This window comes from Mustela nivalis (genome assembly GCF_964662115.1).
Source record: "Mustela nivalis genome assembly, chromosome: 4".
Lineage (NCBI taxonomy): Eukaryota > Metazoa > Chordata > Mammalia > Carnivora > Mustelidae > Mustela > Mustela nivalis.
In genome coordinates, this window is record NC_139023.1 from 11,172,313 (window position 1) to 11,191,589 (window position 19,277).

The following is a 19,277-nucleotide window of genomic DNA, read 5'->3' on the forward strand; positions in this document are numbered from 1 at the left end:
AAGGAAAACTGACCATTGAGTGTTTCTCTTATTTGATTAGGATAGTGTTTCCTCAAATGTACTCTCCAGATCCTGCAGAGCGCGAATTGGTGATGGGGTGTGGCGAGTTCCACACATTGTTTCTGTGCTCTCAGTCCCAGTGCTGCAGGCAGTTTCCCTCCCCACATTCCTAAGCCTTGTCCCCAGGCTGCTAGTTAACTAGCCTGTCCTTCACACTTCCTGATTGTGTTCCACAGGCCGAGCTCTATTTACCTGGTAAAGACCACAAGAAAATTAAAAACAAAAGTAGGTACCAGTATTTACTAATTCTGAAATATATTCTACAATGATGGTTAGGTTGGGTCAAAAAAACTAGCCCAGGATTTGGAGAGTAGATACAAAAAGGAAGAGAGATATGTGGTCTTATGATGTGAAAACGGTGTAACAGGAAAAAGGTAAATTGAAGGGAAGAAAGTCAGAGAAGAAAAGGTTTGGTTGGCAAGTGATCCATTAGGAGACGGAACAGAAGGGTGGGAAGAGAGGAAGACAAAATGAAGAAGGTAGACGTCAAGACTAGTGATGGCTGAAGATACCTTAGGATATAAAAAAGTGTCAGAAAGTGGGAAAGATGAGCAAGAAAAAATAGGAAGCGAAATACAGAATAGCTGACAGAAGGAAAACACAGAAGGAAGCAAAGAAATGATAGAGTAAAGAGAGAAACAGTGGAAGATAAGAGATATCAAAAGAATATTAGGGAAAAAACTGACAAAGACTAACACAAGAAAAAAATATACAGTCATCTGGATTATACTGATATATCGATCTCCATGCACAAAATGGAAAGTTCATCTGCCTTTCTGTCTTGCAAAACCAGAGAATTTTGCAAGTACGAACCTTTGAAAGAGAAAGGAAGAATCAGCAAACAAAGGGAAACTAACCCAGACAAATGGCTTCCAAGTTTCAAAGTGCTGGAGGTCATAGCCTTTCTGGTTATTTTGAAGGTCTGTGTTTGTGACAGTACTGAATCTAGAGGCCCAACCTCATCACCTGGGCCACTACTCCTATTGCTGGAATGGGGAAAAACTTAAGGATCACCAGCAAGGTCAGATACTTAACTGAGTCTGGCGGGGGTTGGGGGGACGGTGTGGGAGGGGAAGAATGTTGGGGAACCACTGTAGAATATCAGGTATTTTCCTTCCCCAAAGAATGTTTGGTTGAGATAATCCCTAGGCCTGAAGTAGTAAGCAGTCTTGCACGTGGTCCTGTGGATTGGTCCCTAATTGAAGAGGATCAAATGGAGTGTGTTCATCTGCATTAAGTGGGTCTACATTTATACTCTGAAACTCTGCTCCAGTAGCTAACCTAGACAATGAGTTCGGACTTTCGGTAGGCATAATCGGCTCTTCATCAAATGGGTCTTGCCTTCCAATGCTAGAGGGAGTTCCAGTGCTGGAGGAGTGATACTTGGCTATTTTGGAGCCAAAGCATGGTAACTGTAGGATGCTTGATGGTCTTTGTTGCTGCCTTTCCCCCTCATTTCCTTGCATTTCACTTCGGATTCCTTCTGGTTGAGGGCCTTCATCAGGTGCGCCAATAACAAGCTGTTCTGGAGTAAGGTCAACAGTCCTTTCATTGAACTGGTCGCCTTCAAATATTGGTTCCAAAACTTTGTTCCCATCTCCAAGATCACTTGTGTGACAAGGTGTATTCTTCGACTGAAGGGAACTGGCCTCAGGAAAGGGCACAATTCCCCTCTGACTCAGTTGATTCTTCATAGAGCATGGTGTGTTTCTTCTCAGAGTAGACACATCATCTCTAAAAGAATTTGGGTTTTGACTTTCCCCAGGCAGTCTTTTCTCTGAGCTGTTTCTTTGGTCAGGCAGGTTGCTTGTAGGGGAGATGGTATGTCTTGCATGTTTAGTATGGCTATCTTCTGTGTACAGAGGGTTGGTATCTTGATTCTCCCCTGGTGCAAGACCAAAGGATGGAGTGTAGTCCTGGAGAGCAAGTGGATTGTCCTTGTGTCCTGTGGAGCCACCAGCACAGCAGGGACCTCTCTGGCTTAGGTGAAATACATGTGCTTCTTTTTGACCTGCTGGGTAACTTGGAGGAATTAAGTTTGGGGAAGCCGGATGTTCTCGCTCTGGTGGATTTAACCTGGTAATTTGCATGCCATAATTCAAATTCTCACCTTCATGCCATGTTGGATTTTTCTGAAGCCCAGCTGGGGAATTACTGGGATAGGGCTGGTTCTCTTTCTGGTGTGGTGGACTAGGGGGCATTTTGTGTAAAGTTGTTGGCTGATCCCAGAAATTTCTGTTAAAATATGGCCTTCTTTCTTTCTGTCCTTGGGTTTGAATCTTGTGCTCCCAGGAGTTCCAAGAAGGAAACAGAGGGCTTTCTTCTTGTCCAACAGCATTATTAACATAATAGCCCCTGTTCTCCACAGGTGGTGGCACAGTGGGAGCTGTATTATAGGATGGAAAATTCTCATCTGGGTTCCAGGGGTAAAATTCACCGTAAGGGAAATCCTCCCTAGGTTTTGATGGATTATCTAAGGAATAGGGAAGGTATTCCTTTGGTTGATTTGAGGTATATTGCTCACCTTCATAGTGCCTAACTGTTGGACCTTCTTTAAAGCTTGTTTCCTCCGTACCCCATCTACTTTGTCCTGGGAAATGTTCATCTCCAGCTGGATCAACTGGGTCCTCTTCATTATAGGGGACGATTTCTTTCAGTTCTGGAGTATTTATGCGGTACAGCGAATTTCTGGGTTGCCCTATATTATTGGGAGAATCATCTCTCTCATCCCACGTATTGCTTCTAAGGTATGGTGCGTTTTCCCTGGGATCATAAGAGTTATAGTCAGGGTAGTAAACACCTCCCCTAGAGCCATGGGACGGATGAGGTAAGTGTTCCTCCTGCCTCCCAGGGTCTTCCTTAAAAGATGGAGAGATTTCTTGGTGATTCCAAGTATTTCTTCCAGCAGGAAAATGTTCTCTTCCAGGGGAAGGAATTTCCTCAGGGTATGCAGGTTGATATGTACTGTGCTTTAATTCTGGCCGATTAGTTTCTGATTCATATGGGTTTCTTCTTGGCTCCAAAATAATCCCTTTGGGCAAATTCTGGTTTTGGGTTTGTCCATCAGAATTTGGGGCTCTACTGGAATCTCCTCTTGGGTAATAAGAGTTTTCACGTTGGTCAATAGAATTAAAATTTGGGACTAGCATGTTACTCTCAGGGTGAGGCATTTTATAGTTTGGTTCATTAACTCCATAATCTTGAGAGTTTCTCCAGGAGCCAGATGGATCCCTTGTAGGAATGACTATTCTTTCTTTAGGACCTACTGGTTTCTCTCCTGGATTTTGGACTTTTTCATTGCGGACAACAGTACCATGTTTGGGACCCAGAGGAGGAATATTGGTCCCCACAGGGTGTTTATTTGGTCCCTGAGGCTTTCTTCTGATATTTCCCAGATTTGCTGCATGATTGGGAGAATTCCCTCTTGCAGTAGATGCATAAGCCCTGCGATAAATTGGATTTCCTGGACGAACTGCTTGCTTGCGTTCCAAAGCAAAGGAGTTCCACCGAGGACCCCTTTGAACCTGTTGATTTCGGTAAAAAGGCCCATTCTGTCTGTGCCCCATGATAGTACCAGTGGGACGCCATTGTCTCCCTGAAGGAAAATTTCGGATGTTAGGATTTGGATAATTTTCACGAATATTTGGCTGACTTGGTCCCCATGTGATTTGAGTTCTTGGTACTCCCTGGCCTGAAACATTAATGGTAGGGGGTGAGATAACCCCATTCTGAGCCGTGTTTGTACCAGGGCTGTTTCCTGTTGGGCTGGTGTCATTTCCACCCTGACTCCCTCCAGAACTGCGTGCATTTGGTTGAGTAGAATTAGTCTCAGGACCTGTTGAATTAGCTGAGGGCTCAGTGCCTGGACTCTCTGTTTTAGGAGGATCTTCTTCTTTGGGTTTTTCGAAATCTTGTTCAAACATCTCTTCTGAATAATAAGGAGGACGACCCCCAAATCCTTGATATCCAAAATATCCAAAGTAAGGATTCTGTAGGGAAAAAGATGGAAACTGGTAATTACTCTTTGTTTCCTATCATATTGTTGCTCAGAATAATAGGGAAATTATCAACATGCTTCTTTTAAAACAGTTAGCTATGCGTTCTTTCTTGAAAGTTAATTCCACCTGGGTTTCCTTGACCCTAGTCCCTTCTTGTTCTGTCTTTGGGTACTCTTTCTGACTGTTAATGTCTCAGTTTTCTCTTCCTAGACCTAGATCCTAAATCTGAGGGGGTTTTTGTTTTTGTTTTTGTTTTTTAAAGAATCCCATTTTCTACCCTTCCCATTCTTCTGTTCCCATTTTACACACCTCTTGAGCAATCTATGGCAGGCCAATTTGCTCAGTACAGATATATACCAGTGACTCCCAAAGCCACAAGTCTGGCCCATGACCCTTTCTCCTGAGGCTGAGGCAGCAAGACTTCATCACTAAAGATTTCATGGGCACCTCCAACTGAATGTAAGTTAAACCTAATACTCCCAAAACTTCCTTCTCCAATATTCTATATCTAAACAATATTCACTGCTATCTACCCAATTTTCCAGGTTTCTACTCTTCTCTAATTTCCCCCAGACAGTTAATAACCAAGTCCTATATTATCTAAACTTCCATTCTGTCCCTCCTCCTTTATCCCCAGTACCTTTGACTATTGCAATAGTTTTCATACTGGTCACTCTGTGTGTAATTTTACTTTCTTCTAGTCTTGTCTCTCCACTGCCATCAGAACAGTACAGCTTGGGGGTGGGGGTTGGTAGAACATCTATCACTTTCCTCTTTAAATATTGTCGAAAGTTGCCCTTACCTTTAACGACAGACTCTAAACTCCATTGCACAACATCAAAAGCAGGTCTAAAGAGTGGGGTTCTACACAGATATGGGTTAAAATCTCTGTTCCATCAGTATTAATAATATGACTCTGGGATAACCTCAATTTATGATAACCTCAGTTATTTGTAAACTCAAGATAATAATAGAATATCTACCTCATAAGTTGTCATGATGGTCAAAAGAGAAAACATCTGTCAATCTCAGTGCCTGGGACTTAGTAAGTACCTAACAAACGTTATACCTTGTAAAACACTGCTACCACCACGCTAATAATTTTTAAGTATCATCTGGCCCATGACTAATCCATCCAGCCTCATTTCCTCCCCGTTGTACTTTATGCGGTTGCAAATCTCAACTGTTACCTGCAACGCTGTTCACAATAGAACCTAAAGGTCTATCGACAGATGAATGGAAAAGGCATATGTGGTAAAGACACAGCGCGGAGTACTGTTAAGCTTTAAGAAAGAAGGAAACTTCAATATGTCAGAACATGGATGAACCTCAAGGACATTCTGCCAAGTGACATCCCAGGAGGAGGAAAACAGACTTTTTCATGCCTACGCTGACTGCCTGGGCCATTCTGCTTTATTTTCTCATACTATCTTTTTTTTTTTTTAAACATTTTATTTATTTGACAGACAGAGATCACAAGTAGGCAGAGAGGCAGGCAGAGAGAGAGAGAGAGAGAGAGGGAAGCAGGCTTCCTGCGGAGCAGAGAGCCCGATGCGGGGCTCGATCCCAGGAACCTGAGATCATGACCCGAGCCGAAGGCAGCAGCCCAAACCACTGAGCCACCCAGGCGCCCCTCATACTATCTTTTGAAAATTTAAAGTCCATGTTTCTGGGTTGCATACAATTATCTGAATCATTTTTATCTGGCAATTTTAATCTCTAAAGGAATTTTTATTTTACTTTTTAAACTTTTAAACTTTTTAAAACATTTTAAAAAGTTTTTTTATTTAAGTAATCTCTACATCCAACGTGGGGCTCAAACTCATGAACTTGAGATCAAGAGTCGCATGCTTTTCTGACTGAGCTTGCCAGGTACACCTTTTTAAAAGCACCTTATGCCATTCTGACATAGTGATTTCCAGTGTCATTATTTTAACTCCCTCCTTGCTCCATTTCCCTTCCCTGGTCCCCTAGAGCCATTTCACTGAGGACGTATATATTTAGGGGAAAAAGAAAGTAAGTTCCAGGGGTGGAGTTCCATGCCAGAATCAAAAATGATTTTTGGGGCGCCTGGGTGGCTTAGTGGGTTAAGCCACTGCCTTCGGCTCAGGTCATGATCTCAGGGTCCTGGGATCGAGTCCCGAGTCGGGCTCTCTGCTCAGCAGGGAGTCTGCTTCCTCCTCTCTCTCTGCCTGCCTCTCTGCCTACTTGTGATCTCTCTCTGTCAAGTAAATAAATAAAATCTTTAAAAAAATGATTTTTGATGACGCGGAGTATTTTCACAGTGTATATCACTCTGTGACATGCATTTGGCTCTTCTAGTGTGGTGTGGTAAAGAAGCCATTGGACAGGGTGTCAGAAGAGCTTGGGGTCCAGTTTATCCACTAACTCTGTGGGTGAAATTGACTCGTAATTTATCTTCTTTGGGTTTCAGCTTATTTGTACAATGAAGGAGTTAGATGATTACTTAATTCCCTTCTGGTGATAACTTTATAGGATGCATTTCCTTCCTTCTCTGTTTTTAGTTGCTCCATCACTGTCCAGAGTCCAAAGACTCTGGGAACAAAGGTTTTAAGGTTAGTCTTCTTAGAGAGAGACAGAGAATAAAAGAGAGAAAGAGGGAAGGAGAGAGGGAGGGAGGGGGAGAGAGAGAGAGAAAGAGGGAAAGGGAGGGAGTTAGGGAGACAGGGAGAGAGTTCAGGATATATAGAAGAGAAATGATATATCACATTTATTTTTGTTACTGGATATTTTTCTTACATCATGGGCACTTGAGCTATAAATTCTTATGTTGAATTTTACTCTTTTTATTAGATAGAAATAAAAAAGCAGAGGCTAATGGATTGCAATTCCTAATGGGGCATGTAGCTTTACTTGTACTCACTCCTCCTTCTTCATTGCTGACTGGGGGCCGTCCATAAGCCGGTGGTACCCTCTGGAATGGGAAAGCATAATGAATGCAAGGGGAACCATGTTCTGTGCTGCCATTGGTTTGCACGACTCATGCTGTCTTAAATTAGTTCAAGTCAATGATTTGGTGTTAGCATTGTTCGTTTTTAGCTTCTGAGACTTTAGCTCCCACAATCTTTTTATTATAATTATTAAAATTATAATCCATCAGTGAATACTGGTAAATGCAAAGTTTTCAGCTGGATTCTAGATTATCCTACTCAGAATACCATGTGTGGCTGCATCTCCTAGCAGTCACCCCTTCACCCCCCAAACACACACACACACACACACACACACACACACACACACACAGAGGAAGAGAGAGAGAGGGAGAGATTTGAGTGCTATTAGGATCTAAACATCCATATTAGAACATGTAATAATGGAGATTAAATAATGATGCTCTTTTTAGAGAGTCTATGTCACATTTTGGATGACAAACTGACAACAGCTTCTGGATTATTGCTATACCTTTTTTATTTGAGTAAGGTCTATTTTCCTAATCAAACTTGGAGGCTGAGCATTTGCTCAGGGGAGGATTTAGAAAATCGATCCACCTCCCACAGACCTTCAGGATGTCCTATGTGGATGAGATCATAGTTGAACACAAGAATCATGCTTATCTGCAATTCTTTTTTTGCTTATCTGCTTTTTGAATCTTCACCTGGTACTGCCTTAGTTTCCTGAGTTTAGAATGACCAGTGAAAGGAAGTCACTCTTTTAAAGAAAAAAAAAAGTAAGGAACTCTTACTTCTTGAGTGAATTGTTCCTTATCAATAAGAAGGCCTCTTGTTTATAGAGTTATAGACAAGAAAAACCAATGCCATAGCTGAAAAAAAGTCATCAAATATTTGCTGCTTCTGTTAATTTAATAGCAATTGGGCTTTAAACTTTTCTTTAGTTCAGTTTATTTTGTGATTTGTATTTTTAATTCTTGTGATATAATTTCAATATTATGTTTTATTTTAATGAATTTTAAACTTTAAAGGACTCTCATAAATATTATTTTTCAAGATTCTTTATCCTGAAGTCTCTGTGGCTAGAAATAATAAGATATCATGGAAAAATCTTAGTCTAATCATAGCTCATGATTTTCAAACTCCATTTTGTCTCAATTTCCCCATGACATTCAATGAAATAATCTTTGTATTTTCTCATCTTTTAGGGAAGTGGGGAATAGTAGCAAAATAGCACGGTCCTTTAAAATCATTTCATTAACTAAGTTATTAGTGCTTGGTGATTTCAACTGTTCATGCCACCAATTTGCCAAAGTAAAAAATTCATTAAACCATTTTTTCCCTACATGATTGCTGATGTGATGATTTTTTTCTCTCATGCTCTCCAGATAGCATTTCATTTAGGGAGTGTGAACTCATACTAGTTTGAGATATAACACGTTAATATTATTTTTCACTTCTAGTATAAAGAAAAAAACTCACGTGTGGTACTTGCCAGGGTGGTTGTTGATAGAGCCCATTGCTGAATGGTGGGAATAGCCCATTGCCGAATGGTGGGAATGCCTAAAGAGAAAGAAGAATTCAGTGATGGGGACGCGAGAAAGATAAATGGAAAACAAGACAAACCTATTAAATACAAGGTACAGTGTTTGCTACTTGGGAGTCTGCATCTCCCTTTGCATTAATCTGTGATTTCCTTTTTTTTAGGGCTGAGATGGTAATAACAACAACCATTAGTATCAGCATCCGTGAACACTTCTGTTGTAGGTACTGTGCTATGCATTTTACTGAGGTAAGCTGATTGAATCCTCATATAAACAGAGAAGACACATGCCAAAGATGTAATTTCCTTTTCACAGAAGATTCTGGGGTTCAGAGAAGTTGAGTCATTTGCCCAGAATCTCTCAGTTGGTAAATGATCCAGGAGGGTCTTTTTATTCAATGTTGTATTCTCTACATCTGTAATGGCGTCTGATAATAAATATAGTGAATGTTAACTGACGAAGGGATAGCATTCTAGAAGCACCACACTGGATAATACCTTGAGAAATCATTTGCACATCTTCTCATTTTACATCAGGAATGTTCACACCACACAGAAGTACTGGAAGCATTTTCACCTTTCAAGTATTTTGGGTTATCATAGCATAGATCTGGAAAGGACTTAGAGATTGTTTCTTTAGTCATGGGGAGCCTGGAGCCAGAAAGCTAAGGTGGCTACTCAAGATCATTCAACTAACAAGGGCTGGGGGTACAACTTCAATCTCTGTTCCCTGACTCATCTGTTAGTGCTCATGTTATAATACCATGCTGTCTCTGCGTTTTAAAAGGAGCCTCTAAGGCAACAGTATTTTGGTAAATTTTTTTTTTAATTAAAAAAAAGTGTGTGTGTGTGTGTGTGTGTGTGTGTTTAATAATCTGTGCACCAAATGTGGGGCTCAAACTTGTGACTGAGAGACCAAGAGTCACATGCTCTACGGACTGAGCCAGCTGGCCTCCCCTGTTTGGGTAATTTATTTTATTTTATTTTTTTATAAACATATAATGTATTTTTATCCCCAGGGGTACAGGTCTGTGAATCGCCAAGTTTACACACTTCACAGCACTCACCATAGCACATACCCTCCCCAATGTCCCTAACCCCACCCCCCTTGTTTGGGTAGTTTTTAATCACACAAAGACTGGAGGTAACCTGCAAGGCAATTTTCAATAGGTGGTTCAGGGTCACCTGAGAAAAATGTAAAAATGAACGATTTGATTTCATACATGGCAGTACCTGTATTGAGAAACATCGGACAAAGTGTGTATGTGGGGATGGTATGCTTCTCCAAAGCCCTCTGATGCCATTTATTGACTCTGGTTTGGAATTTTGCCGCGCAAGCCTCACCTGAGGTGGCTGGGTTTCCTCTTCCGGCTGTGCTGGCGTAGGTGGTGGCTGCTTTAAAGGCCGCTTTGGCGGTGGCTTTTTTGGTTGAGGCTGGCTGGGTTTCTGAGTCTCTGGGACTTGATCAGTCTTGCTCTTTTGGCGTTTGGGTGCTGAAGGGGATGAGGGTTTCTGTGGGTGGCCCGTGTTGGGCGGCGGTTGAGGCCACATGGGCATCTGGTACTGTGGTAAGAACTGGGGCATGCCATTCCCATACAAGGGGCCCAGTTGTGCCATCTGCAAGGGTAGCAAAAAACGGTCAAATTGTAGGAGGGCCGAGGTTCCAGCTCTCCTCATCCACTAATGTTAGTCTCTAAAACTCAGACAAGCGTCTTCAAATTTCTATGAAACTTAACTCAACCATAGAAGCCTCAAGATCTTTAGCATTTCTTAAAAATGTTGCCTTGCAGAAATGAAACTCTGTCTTTTAGAAAACCAACCAACGAAACAAAGCAAAAGATAGGATAAGGTGAAAATGTTTCGTTTTAAGAGTTTGGCTGATAATTTTCTAACTCTGAAACACTGACTCACGTAAGTGTATGAGTTAGGTTACAGAGGAGTTGGCATCCAGTTCAAAACTCCTGTGACTTGTTACAGGCTGGAAAAGGAGAAAAAGCAAAAAGAAGATAAAGGAAGGGAAAGTGACAAAGAGAAAAAAAAAACAACAATGAAAAAGAGAGTGATAGAATAAAAATTCCCTTTGTAAACATCCTTATATGGTGCCCATGATTTTTGGTTGCTGGTGAATTTTCATTAATTCCATCTGCATTATCACAATCTCCACAATTTCAAGGTTGGCAGGGAAGCAAAAGTAGTTCTAATCTGAAGAAGCTGATTTTTGAATTGACCTCCTACAATGTCAGTTCCCATTCAAACATTCCTGCTTTGGTTTAACACCAGTCTCTATGCCCAGTCTTCATTAATCAGTCTCTTGCTGTCTATTGGGTGATGGACACAAAGACACAAAGACAGCACAAACACCATATGGACTGATGGAAGGTGAAATTGTGAATCTTGCATTATGATGCAGAATTTCATGACCATTAACTTGGTGAAAATTTCAGATCACAGGCAAAGTCACTAAAACCGAGAATGAAAATTTGAAAGAGTTGGGCCAATCAATAGTTAGAGAGAAAATTGACCAGGATGATGATGGTAGGTAAGAAGCTTTCAAAGACAATGGCTTGAATAAAGGATTAAGAGAAAATGGAGGAAGTCCTTGATTTTTCCTTCCAATGGTTCTTAGGATCATCACAAAAGTCAAAAGTGACATATAATATTGCTGCACTGTCATATAATTTTTTCAGAAAAACTATGCCAAAAAGATCCAATGGATACATGATTCATTATTAGTTGCTTCTGAGAATTAGCACTAGTGGTAATTTTAACTTAAACTTATTTGAAAAAGATAAAAACTTATTTCATAATTTTAGTGTTATCTTTCAAGATAATCCAAATAAAATTTACCCCCCCCACATACAACTGGAGTATTTACTATGCTATTTTTTGTCGTCATTATTTGTGAATGCATGTTGTGTGATCTTTTCCCAGAACTAGTTTCTCTTGGATATAAAGAATGTTGGTAATTAATAAATAATTTTTATTTATGTAAGAGAACAACAGTAAAGAATAAGAAGAAAATTTGGGGTGAGGAGACAGGTGAAATGATTTTCCCCTTTGAAACGCTTATCATGATTACATTACAATTAAAACATGTGGATAACTATTAGTATCTTTATTAGCTATGACAAACCTTATAATGTAATTATCCATATATAAACAAGAAATTGTCAGAAATAATACAAAGCAGAACTTACATGTGGAGCATTCATAAAGTTGAATTGACCATATCGCATCATCTGTGACCGAAGGAATGCAAAAGTACAAAGTGAAAACTTTTTATCTAATCAATCTACAAATCACCAGAAATAAGATGAATTTCTGATTTTAACATATAACAGTCATAATGTCTTTTACTAGTTATGCATGAATTTAAAATAAGTATGCAATTAAAACCCTAGGTCACTTTAATTTTTAAGTCAGAATTTTATTTTGAGAAGAATTGATAAAGGATAATAGAGAACAAAAATCTTGTGTACTTTGAAGTTTTTCAATGTTCTACTCAAGGTTTGATGTTTGGAATTTGAGAATGTGCTAATTCTATGAAAAGATGATTCTCCTTTCTGATGTGTATTGAATTTGACTAATGGTCTTGGCTAAGAGTCATGTAGAAGATACTATATGCTTATGTGTTTACCTTCTAAAAACCCTTGGTACAAATGTCTACCTTTGCTAGCTTAAAAACTTAACGAAGAAGCTAACATTAACTATACATGGACCCAAATTCACATTTACCTTGAAAGTGAGTAGGTGGTATGAAGCTGGGGAAATTACTACTTTGCCTTGATTTGAAGGTTTGTCTTTCAAATTTCCCTCCCTCTGTTTCTTTCATAAGAAATTTTATATATCATAAAGTTTTCCCTTTTTTTAATGGACTCTCCGGGGAGGGCTTAGGAAAACTTCTCCCCAGGGACTTAATATACATACCTCCTCACTTTTACTGCTAAATCCAGGCATTCGGGGCATTTGCATCTGGAAGTGAGAAAATACTGGTGTCAAATTCAGAACATCACTTGAAGTGGACCCAGTAATTATTTCTAAGCTATGCAACAATAGAACACAAAGAAAAGTCCCAAATTTTGTTTTTTTAAAAAGATTTTACTTGTTTATTTGACACACACACAGAGATCACAAGTAGACAGAGAGGCAGGCAGACAGAGCGAGAGGGAGAAGCAGACTTCCCGCTGAGCAGAGAGCCTGACAATCCCAGGAGGCTGAGATCATGACCCAAGCCAAAGGCAGAGGCTCCACCCACTGAGCCACCCAAGCGCCCCCTAAAATTTGATACTCACTGGCATAGCAACAGAATTACCAAGCAGACCTAGAAAGACCAGGAGAATCTTCATTTTTCCACTTGGTACCTGGAATATAAAACTGGATTTTATTTTTGGACTGTGAAATGATTCTGCTGGTGACATTTTGCCCAACTGTCTGTCGAGGAGAGCACACAGAAATAGACCGTGATGGGGGCCTTGGCCACCGTTTTTGCTTTACAGTAAGAAACTGCTAGTTACTACCTGGTACTGTCCTAAACTGTGAAAAGTGTCAGATTAAACAGGAAAGATAAAAATGAGGTAGAGAGAGAGAAGATTGATACTTGAGAAGATGGGAGATGGTTTATATCACTGGAATGTGACATTAGAAACTAGGAATTTACCTGAAAATAGGAATATTGATGATTTTGAAGTGCTGTTGCTAGGCTGGTTTAGAACAGCATAGTAATGTCTGATTATAATCACCATTCAGAATAATCTCAGTTTCAGTGAGTGTGCAATCCAAAATCAGTACCTTGAGATACTTTCTAAGGTGCCATAGACAACATTCCATTATACAGAGGCTAATTAAAAAAGCTAGAATATTCCAGAATCCTATCCTTTTATTCTTTCCTCTATTGTTTTTATTATTATTATTGCTTTTATTATTATTATTTTATCTTTAAAATATCACTTCTGCTCAAGGGCTGGTCAGAGAAATAGAAAAATATAGGCAAAGGTATATTTATATCTTTGTTAGATACTTTAAACACATGGAAGAAAAGACTGAAGACTTACTTGTGAAGGTTGAGAATGTTTTCATGGATTTCGTTTATCCCACTCGAGTTAATTATGCAAGCCTGTGTCATTAAGACTTGTAGTTATATCTTTGAACAAGGGTTTGGTTTTTTTTAAAGCATTTACTTGTATAATTCTTTAAGAAAACTCCGTTCCATTTGCATATACAATGGAGTTATGATGGTTTTAATCAGAATGAATTATTTCCATGGTACATCAGTTACAACACAATTCCTAGCATAGTAACTAGCATGTAGACACCAGTGGTAGCTCAGTCTTTTTTGTTCCTCTTTCCTTTTTCTGGGCTTGAAATGCATCTAGCAGTATTTTGAGACAATGTTCGCCCTTCTGTTTGCTTCCCATAGGAGCAATTTAATTAAAGGACACTTCAGTATTTTCCTAAATTTTAGGGGTGATCAATTACCTTTTATATATCAGAGGAATCGGGAGAGTCTAAAGTCTCTCTAAAGAGAGTCTTTACTTTCTTTAAACAAAGAAAGTAGTAACATGTAAATGCCTTTCCAGTTAATTAAAGATTTTCAGAGTCATGATATTATAGAAAATTAAAACTAACAACTGAAGCTAGTGTCTTCAGTATAGGCTCACCAGAACACAAGAAAGCTAATAAAGAGAATATTGGTGAATGCTTTCTTTTCTAAATCTACTTTCTAAGATTGTGGCCCAAGATTTTGGGGGGAACTGTTAGATATTTAATTTCTTACCTAATCTTGTCTAATCATCCATTTAATCTCTATAGCAGCCGTCACTGAGATTTTTGATAATGTCACACACTTAAGCAAGAAGATGTAGCTTTTTACTTTGCCAATACAAAATGCCACTCATTTTCTCTTTTTGTGAAATTAATATATTATATTGGATGACTGATAGTTTCCTTCCATCTCAAAGGTTCATTATTGGATGAAAGTCTATGATTAACTCTTTCTTTTTTAACTGAAAACACACATTGTGGTGGCTGTGGAGTACAAAGACTATATAAGTTCTTACTTCTTCATCTTATCTTTGTTTCTTCTGACATACTTAGTAGTGTCTTACCCTCTTAATTGTACTTCTGGCTGTATTTAGTTGATATGTGACCTGTAGGTATTATAAAAAGTGAATAAAAATACTCACCAAGTTATCTAGCTTAGGAAGAGGGGCTCCGTGCCTGTCAGCACAGTGCCTCAGTGGCAGCATGTTTTCACCAAAATTTTGAAAAACACAGATTTGGCATGAGAAGAAACTCAAATATAGAAATGAAGCAAATAAACGAAATGAATAACAAAAATTCAGCTCTAAGGCAGCGCATGTCATGTTAATTATTTTATCCAATTTTTTAATTTTACCCAATCCAAAATAAATCAAATTTTAATTGGATTAAATCCAAAAATTAAATCTAAAATCCATTATTAAATCCAAAATATTGGATTTAATTTGGATTATTAAATCCAAAATCCAAAATAATTATACAATCCAAAATATTATTAAATCCAAAAATAAAAATTATTTTATCCAATCATAGCCTTATTAGAGGGACTTCAAGCTGAATCTTCTGTTGTGTTAAGAGAAGGGTAAAAGCTAAATTAGAGAGAAAATGACCCAGGAATGGTATTTTTGAGATACTTCTAATGCAGTATTGATTAAACTTTATTGCTCTATAGGGAGATGTACAAAAACATAATATTAAATGAGATCTAAGTAGCTTGGAAGAAAAATTAGAAGAAAACAATCCCCCAAATAAACCCAATTTAAAGTTTTATCAGAAGGTCAGTATGCAAACAATGACTATATAACCAACATCAGAGAATGCAATAAGGAAGTCAACCAATATCTATGAATTAAGTTCATTTTTTGGCACTATATTAGTTATGCTGATAATCTCTAATACTCACCCAATTTCAGTTAGTAGCTCCAATATATAACAAATAAGTTTTACTTGAACTTTGTTAGCCTGTCTTTGAAATATATTCTTACTTTCTACAGTGGAAATAACACAAGTTGCTGAAGCCAAGGAGATCTCAAGGAGCAAGACACGTTTATTTCTTAATAATAAAACAAAAATTCTTCACGAAGATGTCATGTTGTGTAACAAAAAGGCTTAAAATAAAAAAATTCCTCCTGTAAGAAAGTTTGGGATAGCAAGGTCACATTTAAGCTCTGTTGCAGACCTGCACAACCAATCAGCTTTGAGAAAAATGGTTTTGCTATCACAAGAGTTTAAGGTTAAAAAAACACATCCAATGTAAACTTATAATGTGTTATTACCGGAGCTGTCAAATCAAGTCTCTTATTATGTATAATAACAGTCCAGGAAAATGAGCTTACAGCTGTAAGTTTTGGAAGATGCTTTCCTTGATGAATTTGGAGTTTTTCAAGTATAGAAACTTTGTTTTTGCAAAGATATTTAGGGAACAAAAGTGAAAATTAACTATATCCTATTGTGATAAATCATGGACTATCATCGAAATGCAGGCCAACATATACTATAATTTAATGTATTTAATTAATATTTATTTGGTACATAATTAAAATGAGCTGTAATGTTATCTCCATAGACAACTCAGGGACTTCCTTTGGTTTGTATTACATAAGGCTACCAAGACATAATATACCAAGACATACGAAGACGTCTTTTTTTTTTTTTTAACATTTTATTTATTTATTTGACAGACAGAGATCACAAGCAGGCAGAGGCAGGCAGAGAGAGAGAGGAGGAAGGAAGCTCCCTGCTGAGCAGAGAGCCCGATGCGGGGCTGGATCCTAGGACCCTGAGATCATGACCTGAGCGGAAGGCAGAGGCTTACCCCACTGAGCCACCCAGCTGCACCCCCCCCCCCTTTTTTTAGATTAGATTTTTAAAAGAAATTTTAATTAACATATAATGTATTATTAGCCCCAGGGGCACAGGTCTGTGAATCATCAGGCTTACACATTTCACAGCACTCACTATAGCACATACCCTCCCCAGTGTCCATAACCCAATCCCCCTATCCCTTGCTCCACTCCCCCCAGCAACCCTCAGTTTGTTTTGTGAGATTAAGAGTCACTTATGGTTTGTCTCCCTCCCAATCCCATCTTGTTTCATTGATTCTTCTCCTACCCACTTAAGCCCCCATGTTGCATCACCACTATCAGGGAGAGAACCTAGATGTACTTTTTTATTTTTTTTGAGTAAGATCTAGGCCCGGTGTGGGGCTTGAACTCGTGACCCTGAGATCTGGAATTACATGTTTCACCGACTGAGCCAGGCAGCTCCTACTTTTGACCACTTTCTTTAGTTACCCTAGTTCCCTCTGCCACAGGGTTGATTAGTGACCATGAGATAATTCATGTCTTAAATATTCAGCTGAGCTACTGAATGGGTGAATTCTTAGTAGTGGTTGGTAGGATGGAGGAAAAATCAAGTCTCTTTTTTCTTTCAAAACACTGAAAAAGTGCTTAACTTGATAAAATATTTTGAAACCAGTCATTTGTGAACTTTCCCTTTGACTCTGGTCATCTCTGCTGATTTTATAAAAAAAAAATTTCCCCTTCAGACAATTACTACTAGTAGTAAACATGTTAATAGTATGACTTTTAAAAAATTTAAGCATCTCTCCTTTCTTTTTTCTCTGTTTCCCCTCTTGTCCATGAGACAAGTCTTAACCTCTTAACTGGGATCTGTAAATGTATGAAATTGTATGAAATTGTGTGTTTGGGTGTAAATGCTTTTTTTTTTTTTTCCGTAAAGGAGAACCCCTATCCTCCAATGGTCTCTGACCTCCAAACTGTTGTTTTGTTTTGCCTCCAATTATTAAGATTCTCTCATTGTCCTAGATGTGAAGCCAGTAAGAACAGAAAAGTCTTTTGGTTTCTTACTGTAGATATGGTAAAAAGAGGCCAGGCTTTGGAGTTGGCAGGCCTGAGTTTAAACCTTCCACAAATATCCAATTGTTAGTTTCTCCATTTAGCAAAATGGGGATAATATGTTTCTTCTAAGAAGTAATTAAATAATGCATGCAAAGGGCCTAGCGCTTAGTAGGCACAGAATGATGATCAGTGACTGATAAGTACATGGTTCCACATTACACTTTGTAATGATTTATTTTATCTTATTTATCTTGTTTTAATTCTACTATCATTAACACTAACCTTGTAATGATTTACTAAGGACTCAAGGACTAAAGGCAGTCGGAGTTCTCATAGAAAATAGATCGTCCTCTAAGCACAACCGTGGACCTGAAGTTCTATGAATTATTATTAGTAGAACATTCTAACAGTGAAGGATTAGTGAATGAAACACTTGAGATAAACAGAGCTTTAGACATTTGTTACTGGTGACCAGATAATCTCTAAGTATCCATAACCTTGACTTCTCAATGGAATGGCTCCTATAGCATACACAGAGGCTCTAAATGTGAGACACTCTTCTGTCACAGCAGAAGAGGAGTTGCTGTTGAACTCTTTTTTTTTTTTTTAAAGATTTTATTTATTCATTTAGCAGACAGAGAGCACAAGTAAGCAGAGAGGCAGGCAGAGAGAGTGGGGGGGGGGAGGCAGGCTCCCCGCTGAGCAGAGAGCCCGATGCAGGGCTCGATCCCAGGACCCTGAGATCATGACCCAAGCTGAAGGCAGAGGCTTTAAGCCACTGAGCGACCCAGGAGCCCCTGAACTCTTGCAGATTAAATGGCTGATAGAGTTTTATTCTACAAACATTTCATGAGTGGCCTCTTCATGGGAAGCTCCGGCTTAGGTGCCCACGCTTCCCACACAAGAAACCAGGGTAGGAAATTTTCCCAGTCAAAACTCAGCGTCGAGTCCAAACTTCCGACTTCTATGACTTTCTTGTTTTAAAAAACTTGGTCAAGTGAATTAATCTTTTTTTTTTTTTTAAAGATTGTATTTATTTATTTGCCAGAGATAGAGAAAGAGCGAGCAAGCACAAGCAAGGGGAGCAGAGGGAGAGTGAGGTTCCCCGCAGAGCTGGGTGCCCGATGTGGAATTCCATCCCAGGACCCTGGGATCATGACTTGGGCCGAAGGCAGCCACTTAACTGACTGAGCCACCCATGTGTCCCTGAATTAATAATCTAATTAAGCTTTAGTTTCTTCATTGGTAAGGTGGAAGCTAATAACAGAATTTCCTTCATTAGTTTGTTAAGAATTCAATGAGATAATTCCTTGGAAGTTCAAAGCATAGGGGATTCTGGGTGATTCAGTCATTAAGCGTCTGCCTTCGGTGGTCATGATCCCAGGGTCCTGGGATGGAGCCCTGCATGGGGCTTAAGTCTGCTTCTCCCTCTCACACTCCCCCTGCTTGTGTTTCCTCTCTCTCTGTCAATAATAAATTTTAAAAAATCTTTAAAGTTCATAGCATATAGCTCAAATAAATCTGATAAGTAGATAGATGTTACCCACGGTCATGATTAGAGCTTGCTTAATACCTGCTTTAATACCGACCACTGATACATTTCTTGGACTTTCTGAGGCATATTTCACCTCACGAGGCTTATTCATTAAAAAACAAAGCAAAAGTGGAAAACAAATACACCCCCTCCCTACCCTTACTCCCCCCAGAGCAACCAAACATACATACATAAATATAGAAAAAAAAATGGGATCGTAAAGTTGACCAGATTTATCCCGTCGAAGTGCAGCTTTTGGCCTTCACGTACAGGAGTTATTCTGTGATTATCTGTGAGTTCCTGCTGGTGGGTGCCTATTTATTTGGACCACACTCT

General features: G+C 39.0%; 1 protein-coding gene across 1 annotated transcript; it reads right to left on the bottom strand.

Annotated features, from left to right (window-relative positions):
* Positions 1 to 1,205: 1,205 nt before the first annotated feature.
* Positions 1,206 to 14,704, bottom strand: ENAM (enamelin; the record flags this gene model as incomplete). The annotated part of the gene is made up of 8 exons (XM_082726330.1): positions 14,693 to 14,704; positions 12,803 to 12,871; positions 12,438 to 12,482; positions 11,708 to 11,749; positions 9,855 to 10,127; positions 8,450 to 8,530; positions 6,943 to 6,993; positions 1,206 to 4,049 (listed from the first exon to the last, which is right to left on the bottom strand). Exons 2-8 carry the CDS (start codon positions 12,854 to 12,856, stop codon positions 1,206 to 1,208), a joined length of 3,390 nt encoding a protein of 1,129 aa, XP_082582456.1. The 5' UTR covers positions 12,857 to 12,871; positions 14,693 to 14,704.
* Between the last annotated feature and the right edge of the window lie 4,573 nt (positions 14,705 to 19,277).